General features: G+C 43.7%; 1 protein-coding gene across 2 annotated transcripts in view; it reads right to left on the reverse strand.

The window, feature by feature from the left end:
- Window positions 1–9,395, reverse strand: part of BUB1B (BUB1 mitotic checkpoint serine/threonine kinase B) — a 73,996-nt gene that overhangs the window by 14,351 nt on the left and 50,250 nt on the right. For both annotated transcript variants that reach the window (XM_006778092.2, XM_015557605.1), the window contains exons 12-14: window positions 8,938–8,987; window positions 4,357–4,417; window positions 4,134–4,239 (exon numbers count right to left, since the gene is read on the reverse strand). In XM_006778092.2, the coding sequence (XP_006778155.1) occupies window positions 4,134–4,239; window positions 4,357–4,417; window positions 8,938–8,987 (217 nt within the window). The remainder of the gene's footprint in view (window positions 1–4,133; window positions 4,240–4,356; window positions 4,418–8,937; window positions 8,988–9,395) is intronic.

Here is a 9,395-nt window from a genome sequence, read left to right on the forward strand (position 1 = left end):
GGAACCTTGGCTTCCTCCATCACTGGAGCAAGCAAGCCTCCTGCTCGCTTCAGCTGCGTGGCTGCTAGCCGCCATCTTTGTTGGCGGTTAATTTGCATATCTCGCTAATTAGCCAATGGGAAGCATAGCGAAGGTACGGTCAATTACCCTCTTTGTCTTTTATTAGATATGATGGCATAGAATAATGCATATATTTGGCCTCCCCCATTCATAGATTTCCAACCACAGATGAAAAATACTGTTTGGTTGGTTAATCTGTGAATATAAAACATGGCCATATGGAGGACCAATTGTATACTGAAAAAAATTCCATGATTCCATGTATAAGTGGACCTGGACAGTTCAAACCTATGTTAAGGTTCAACTGTATATATTATGCTTAAAAAAATGTTTTTATTGATTTTTTTAGAGTGAGGAAATGAGAGCAAAAGAGAGAGAAACATTGATGTGAGAAAGAAACACCAATCAGTTGCCTCCCATATGCACCCCAACTGGGTCTGAACCCACAACCTGGTTATGTGCCCTGACCAGGAATCGAACCAGTGACCTTTGGTGCATGGGATAATGCTCAACCAAGCCACACCAGCTAGGGCTGTAGATATTATTCTCATGCATTATATTTTTAGCATATTTTCTGTGCTATTAAAAATCCTATAAAAACAATATGATCACTCTCCCCTTCCACTCTTTCTAGAAATCAGTGGAAAAGTATCCTTGGGTGATGATTTAAAAAAAACAACAAACCCACAGCATTGTATATCAGTGTGGCATATATCCTTCTAAAACCTTTACTGGAGTATAGAAGTATGGGCTCACCTTGCTTGTAATTACCGATTCTGAACTCATGAAATACCTAAATAATGTTGTGGAACAATTAAGAGTATACAAGTGTTCAGTTAAAAACAAGACAAAACACAATATGATCACACTATGGGGTCTATCAGAAGTCAACCAATTTTTTTAGATTACTCCCTGTTTTTTACTGTTATAAAACTATTTTAAACATCCTTATATATTTAAGTCTTTAGGAATATCTTAATATCTTAGGAATAATTCCTAAAAGTAGGATTATCAGGTCAAACAAAAGGTTATGAACACTAAGGGTCTTTATACATATGGTATACTGCCCTCAGAGAGATGGTACTACTTTACACACTTACCTGGAGTATACAAAAGTGCCTATTTCATTTAACCCTTGTGGATGCTAGATATTAATTTTCTAGGTGATCAATTTGACATATACTTTAAATTTCTGATAACATTTATAAGTAGAGGTGAGAGGTATATCTAAAAGAAACAAGAGCCCTAGCCAGTTTGGCTCAGTGGACAGAGCATTGGCCTGCGGACTTCCGTAGTATCAGGACATGATTTTGCAAGTCTCTGTCACAACATAAACTTTGATGGTGATGAGAGAGGACAGGGTAGTGACTTTTTTCTATTAAAAACTAACAAACATGTTTCTTATAGAAGCAAATATAAATAATTGTTTAAAAGGCAAAACTACCCATTTCTGCCACCAAGAGATGACTACTATTAACATTGATATAGCCCTCCTTATGTGTTTGTTCTATTTTTGTTTTGTTTTATAAAAATGAGAGTTTACCCCTGGCACGTGTGGCTCAGTTGGATGAGTGTCATCCCATGCACCAAAAGGTCATGTTGATTCCAGATGAGGGCACATGCCCAGGCTCAATCCCTAGTTGGGAGCATGCGGGAGGCAGCCAATCAATGATTCTCTCTTATCATTGATGTTTCTATCTCTCTCTCCTTCTCCCTTCCTCTCTGAAATCAATAAAAACATATTAAAAATAAATAAATAAAACCCCAAAACTAGACTAAGATAGACTCTTTAATAATTCAGCCCATTTCCAAACAGCTGAACCTAGAACTACAACCTCCAAATCCAGCCTATCCATTCATAATGTTCTCTGGTGGTATTCTCAGGAACACCGTATATAATTATTACTATTCTACACTGTTACCTTTACATAGCGGTCAGTAAACTATCGGAATTATCTGGGAGAGTATTTAAAACAAACAAAAATACATGCTTGTTATGTTGACTGGCCACCTCCAATAAATTAGTTTTAAAAAATACGTGCTTGGACTTCATCCCTAGAAATTCTAATTCAGTATAGGTAGAATGGGGCCTGAGCACCTGCAGTCATAAATGGCTCCCTAGTCTCTTCTGTTGCTAGAAAATTGTCTATATCTTGATCTAGGTGAAAATTGCAAAAATATTCACACATACAAAAACTCATCTAGCTGTACAATTAATGTGTTCAGTCTCCTGGATGTAAAATATACCTCAATAAAGAAATAAATGGGGAAAAACATGTTTAGAAAGTTTCCCCAAGTGATTCATTCCCTAGGATATGGAGAATACACTGCTTTAATTCATTCTAGCCACTCTGTTTTCTGTCAAATTTTCAAATTAAACATATTCCATTTTCTTCCACCTCAAGACAAGTTTCCAGATGCTGGTTTGAAGACAGGGATGAATTTCTTCCTTAAAACGTCAATGAAATGTCAATGATAAAAGTTACTTACTTTGACTTGGATTTTTATAAACTAGTCATGTCACTAATCCATAGTGGTTAAAACAGAACATTACTAAAGTCAAATGGTTGGTCACATAACTCTTCTATTGCCACAAAAAGCATTTTATATAAAAAGAACAAAGATTCTTTGCTATGTTACTTAAAAAAAAAGTGCTTAAGGCTTTTAACACAATACTTTTTCCCCCCACTTTAAAAAAGTGAGATATAATTCACATACCAAAAAAATCACCCTAATAAAGTGTACATTTCAGTGGTTTTTAGCATATTCACAAGGTTGTACAATCATCACCACTATCTAACTCCAGAACATTTTCACCCCTCCCCCCCCCAAAAAACCCATACCCATTAGCAGTCACTCTCTAACTCAGCAGTGGGCAAACTACTGCCCACGGGCCGGAGAAATGAATAAAACTATTGAAAAAAAAGACCATACCCTTTTATGTAATGATGTTTACTTTGAATTTATATTAGTTCACACAAACACTCCATCCATGCTTTTGTTCCGGCCCTCCGGTCCAGTTTAAGAACCCATTGTGGCCCTCGAGTCAAAAAGTTTGCCCACCCCTGCTCTAACTCCTCTAACCTCTTATCCCCATCCTCTGGAAATCCCTAATATAGTTCCTGTTTTGTTTGTTTTTTAATATATTTTATTACTGATTTCAGAGAGGAAGGGAGATGGAGGGAGAGAGAGAGAAACATAGATGATGAGAGAGAATCACTAATGGGTGGTCTCCTGCATGCCCTACACTGGGGATCAAGCCATCAACCATGGCCTCCTGCATGCCCTCACTGGAAATCAAACCGTGCTCTCCTGGTTCATAGGCGGATGTTCAACCACTGAGCCATGCCAGCTGGGCTAATTCCTCTTTTTATGAATTTGCCTATTCTGGACATTTCATATAAATGGGATCATATAACACGTGGTCTTTTGTGTTTAGCTTCATTCACTTAATGAAGTGTTTTCAAGGTTCAACCAAATTATAAGATATATCAGTTCCTCTTTTTTTTTTTATGCCTGAATAATAATCTACAGTAGGGATATACAACATTTTATTTATCCATGCCTCAGTTGATGGACATTGGGTTTCCACTTTTTGGCTATTATGAATAATGCTATGAATAGTCATGTACAAGTTTTTTTGTGTTAATGTATGTTTTTAATTCTCTTGGATATAAGCCTAGGAGAGAATTTCTGATAATATGGTCACTCTAGGTTTAACATGTTGAGAAACTGTTGTGCAAAGTGGCTATCCCATTTTACATTTCTACCAGCAATGCATAAATGTTCTAATGTCTCAATATCCTCACCAACACTTGTTATTTTTTGTCTTTTTTTATTATAACCATCCTAGTGCTTATCCTAGTATCTCACTGTGGTTTTGATTCTGACTAATAATGTTGAACATCTTTCCATGTGCTTTTTAAAACTGATTTTTAGAAAAAGAGGGAGGTAATAAAACTGGCCAGTGCTTTTTTCAAGTCAGTAATTTTCACTTGAATCCTAAACTTTTTTTGAAAATTGAATGAAACAATCCACTAGTCCACTTATATTAACTTAGGAATACTTCTTACACAAACATCTGGAGACACATCTTCATTTGAATTGATGCTGTCTGAGGTTTTGAGAACTGCAAGGGGTTTTCGTTGGACTAAAGCCCGTGGAGGATCTGTAGGAGGACTATAAAAAGACACATTCCATTTAACAATATTGTTCTGTTGACAGAGATAACAGTAAACTCTCAGTTATAAAAATAGAAAACTTTAAAGTGTCAAAACAAAACAAAAATACTCAAACCTGATATTCTTTTTTTCTGAAAGAAGAAACTCATCAAAAATGGAGAAAGGTACACTGGGACCTACAGAAAAAAGAGACTAGATTTATACTCTTTAGAGCAGTGGTTCTCAACCTTCCTAATGCCGCGACCCTTTAGAACAGTTCCTCATGTTGTGGTGACCCCCAATTTCATTGTTACAAATTGAATATAATTAAAGCATAGTGATTAACCACAAAAACAATATGTAATTATATATGTGTTTTCCGATGGTCTTAGGCGACACCCAAAGGGGTTGCGACCCACAGGTTGAGAATTGCTGCTTTAGAGTAAACGCTCTATTTTTCAAGGCAACTAGATCAATTAATATTTTGTACTATTGGAAAGCAGAAAGGCAACTTTGTTTTTTATAATGAACTAGAGTCCTGGTGCACGTAACTCATGCACGGGGGGGCGGGGGGGGTGAATCATCCCTTAAGCCCAGCCTGCACCCTCTCCAATCCAGGACCCCTTGGGGGATGTCTGACTGCCAGTTTAGGCCCGATTCTGGGAATCGGCAGTCGGACATCCCTCTCACAATCCTGGACTGCTGGCTCCTAATCGCTCACCTGCCTGCCTGCCTGCCTTCCTGCTCGCCCCCAACTGTGCCCCGTGCTGGCCTGGCCGCCCCTCATGGCCCCCCCACCAGCCTGCTGTTCAGTTGTTTGGCTGTCCCTCACTAACCCCCCTACTGGCCTGGTCACCCCACGCAGCCTGCTTGTTCGGTTGTTTGGTCATCCCTCACTAACCCGCTGCTGGGCTGGTCGTAGGCAGCCTACGCCATCTTGTGATGGCGTGAGGGTTAATTTGCATATCACCTCTATTATATAGGCCTAGAGGCTCGGTGCACAAAAATTTGTGCACTCGGGGGTGTCCCTCAGCCCGGCCTGTGCCCTCTGGCAGTCTGGGACCCCCCAGGAGATGTCCACCCGCTTAGGCCCATTCCCCGGGGGGATCGGGCCTAAGCTGGCAGTTCGGGAGCCCTCAGGGGATGTCCATTTGCCAGCGTAGGGGAGTGGGGCTAAGCCATCAGTCAGACATCCTTAATATTATATAGGATAGAGGCCTGGTGCACAGGTGGGGGCTGGCTGGTCTGCCCTGAAGGGTGTCCCGGATCAGAATGGGGGTCCCGCTGGGGTGCCTGGCCAGCTTGGGTGTGGGGCTGAGGGGCGTTTTCAGGCTGGCTACAGCCACTTGAGGATGGCGGGAGTGGGGGGTCCCGCTGGGGTGCCTGGCCAGCCTGGGTGAGGGGCTGAGGGCCGTTTTCAGGCTGGCCACAGCCACAGGCTGGAAACAGGTATCTAGGATTTATTTATCTTCTATAATTGAAACTTTGTAACCTTGAGCAGAGCTCAGGGCAGGACAGGGCAGGTAGGAAGCTTGGCTTCCTCCATCGCCAGGGGCAATCTAAGCCTCCTGGCCGCTCCAGCTCTGTAGCCGCAGCCATCTTTCTGATGGAGTGAGGGAGTGAGATTTAATTTGCATGTTACTATTTTATTAGATAGGATAATTTCAAACACATTAAAGATCATCTCTATGTATAAAAAGCCAGTGACTATAACATTGTAACAACCATTTGCTATGATGCCCACTGTGGCCAGCAAACCAGCCCGATCAGGTACATATGTCTCCTTTTTTCCCCATTGACCCAAGAGCTCTCTATGTGGTTTGCTGAGGCTGATCCCTGGCCAGCATGATAGCTTTACTTATTCCTCTGCTCAAACCTGCTCTTTTCCCATTCTTCCCAGTTACTGTTCTCAATAAGTATCCTTTACAGTGATGGAGAACCTTTTGAGCTCGGCGTGTCAGCATTTTGAAAAACCCTAACTTAACTCTGGTGCAAAAAAACCAGCAGATCAGAAACAGACTCAAAAATACAGAGAACATTTTGACAGTTGCCAGGAGGGAGAAAGGTTAGATCTTTATAATAATCATTTTCATTGTGTTAGATCCTGAAAATATAAAGGCGGTGATTATAATACAGTCGGGTGGTTCTCACTCTTTAGCATGCATCCCAATCACCTGGAGGACTTGTTAAAATACAGGTTGTTGGCTCTGCTCCAGAGATTCTGATTCAGGATGTCTGGGGTAGGGCTCAAGAGTTTATATTTTTGACATTTATTTTATATATTTAAATGCCATTTAACAAAGAAAAATCAACTAAAAAAATGAGTTCGTGTGTCACCTCTGACATGCATGTCATAGGTTCACCATCACTGCTTTAGTAAGTATTGCCCACTATTGGGCTCTCCCACGCTGATCAAGGGTGGCCAAACACCCCACCCCCTTGCTCCCTGATTGGCCCACAGCCCTTACCCCTGACCATACCTGCCCCTGATTGCCCCCCAACCCCAATAGGGAGCAGGGTGAGCCGACCAACCTCAGGCCTGGTGCACGGGTGGGGGCCGGCTGGTTTGCCCTGAAGGGTGTCCTGGATCAGGGTGGGGGTCCCCAGTGGGGTGCCTGGCAAGCCTGGGTGAGAGGCTGAGGGCTGTTTTCAGGCTGGCGGGTGACTGAAGCTCCCATCCGCTCCTTTTTTTCTTTTTTATTCTGGGCCAGCTTTAGCTCTGAGGCTTGGCTCCAGCTCTTAGGCCTCCGCTTCTGAAAGCAGGTATCTGGTTTATTTGGGTTCTATAATCGAAACACTGTTTCAACTCCAGCTCTGCGATCCCGGCTGGCTGAAAGCAGGTTTCTGGGATTTTGTTTAGCTTCTATATTTGTAACAATGTTTCAAAACTGCAAGCTCAGAGGCCGGCAGTGGCAGGGGGGGAACATTGGAGTCCTCCGTCACTGAAGCAGGCAAGCCTCACGTTCGCTTCAAGCTGCCTGGCTGCCTGACGCCATCTTGGCTGGCAGTTAATTTGCATATCACCCTGATTAGCCAATGGGAAGGGTAGCAGACGTACGGCTAATTACCATGTTTTTCTTTTATTAGAGAGGATATTTATATTTAAACCAAATATTTCAAAACACTTTTTTGAATGTCTTTCATATCACTAGAGGCCCGGTGCACAAAAATGTGTGCACTCGGGGGGCGGGGGGTCCCTCAGTCCAGCCTGTGCCCTCTCGCAGTCTGGGACCCGTCAGGGGGTGACCACCTGCTGGCTTAGGCCCGCTCCCTGGGGGATTGGGCCTAAGATGGCAATCAGACATCCCTCTGGCAGCCCGACAGCCCTTGGGGGATGTCCACTTGCCAGTGGGGAGCAGGCCTAAGTTGCAGTTGGACATCCTTAGCGCTGCTGAGGAGGCAGGAGAGGCTCCCACCACCACCGTTGTACTGGCAGCCATCAGCCTGGCTTGTGGCTCAGAAGAGCTCTCACATGTGAGAGTGCCCTGACCACCAGAGGGCAGCTCCTGCATTGAGTGTCTGCCCCCTGGTGGTCAGTGTGTGTCACAGTGATCAGTCATTCCCAGCCTTTCTGCTGTTAGGGTCAGTTTGCATACTACCCTTTTACTATATAGGATAGAGGCCTGATGCATGGGTGGGGGCCGGCTGGTTTGTCCTAAAGGGTGTCCCGGATCAGGGTGGGGGTCCCACTTGGGTACCTGACCAGCCTGGATGAAGGGATGATGGCTGTTTGCAGCTGGTCACACCCCTTCAGGGTGGAGGTCCCCACTGGGGCGCCTGGCCAGTCTGGGTGAGGGGCTAAGGGCTGTTTTCAGGCTGGTGGGTGACTGAATCTCCCAGCCTCTCCTTTTTTCTTTTTTTATTCTGGGATATATTTACCTTCTATAGCTGTCACTGGAGCTGAGAGCTGGCTCCAGCTCTGAGGCCGTTGCCGGCTGAAAGCAGGTATCTGGTTTTGTTTAGATTCTATAATTAAAACTCTGTTGCCATCACTGGCCGCTTTAAGCTCTGAGGCCATGCTGGCTGAAAGCAGCTACCTGGGGTTTGTTTAGGTTCTATAATTGCAACATTGTTGCATCCAGAGCTCAGAGCTGGGCTGCGGCAGGCGGGGAACCTTGGCTTTCTCCTTCCCTGGAGCAAGCAAGCCTCCTGTTTGCTTCAGCTGCCTGGCTGCCAGCTGCCATCTTGGCTGGCAGTTAATTTGCATATCTTACTGATTAGACAATGGGAAGGGTAGGGAAGTTATGGTTAATTACCATGCTTCTCTATTATTAGATAGGATCATATGCTTATAAACTAGAGGCTCAGTGCATGAATTCATGCACCGGTGGGGTTTTTTGGCCTGGCTGGCGATTGGGCCAATCGGGCCATCTTGCCCAATCCTGATAGGAGGGATCAGGGCGGCTGGGGAAAGGGACCGCGGGAGGTTGGTCAGCTGCAGGAAGTTGTCTGTGGGAGCACAAAGACCACTAGGGGGCAGCTCCTGCATTGAGCGTCTGCCCCCTGGTGATCAGTGCGCATCATAGCGAGCGGTTGTTCGGTTGCTTAGGCTTTTATATATATAGATTCCATGATTCAAAGATACAATAATAACTTTAGTCCCCCTCTCTGCCTTCTTTCAACTCTTTTTCTTGTAATTAAGAAAAATATTTATCACTTGTTACATAAAGCATGGGTTATCAGCAAGTTCTTCATGACACTGTCAAATGCAACTTACCTTTAGAATGAGGTTGTTCTTGCCAAATGTTTTCTGCAAGTGAAGTTTCCCTATAAAGAAAATTGTTTTAAAAGATGTGCTTACTACTCACAGAAAGAATTTTTCAGTTTAGTAGGCTTGTTCTGGCCAGTTTGCTAAGTGGTTAGAGCACGGGCCTGCGCACCAAAGGGCCTCAGGTTCGATTTCTGATCAAGGGCACATACCTGGGTTGCAGGTCAATCCCCAGCCCCTGGTTGGGGCTTGTGTGGGAGGCAACCAATTGATGTTTCACTATCTCCCCCAATCCTTCCTGTCCTCTCTCTCTCTCTCAAAAAAAAAAAGGCAATGGAAAAAATATCCTTGGGTGAAGATTAACAACAAAAAGCCTAGGAGGCTTTTATATTACTTTTTCACTCCTAGATAAAGAAAATATTCTAGATCTATCCGGAGGAAGTAAACTCCACTGGGGCATGGATTTT

This window comes from Myotis davidii, unplaced genomic scaffold, assembly GCF_000327345.1.
Source record: "Myotis davidii unplaced genomic scaffold, ASM32734v1 scaffold46, whole genome shotgun sequence".
Classification (NCBI taxonomy): Eukaryota; Metazoa; Chordata; class Mammalia; order Chiroptera; family Vespertilionidae; genus Myotis; species Myotis davidii.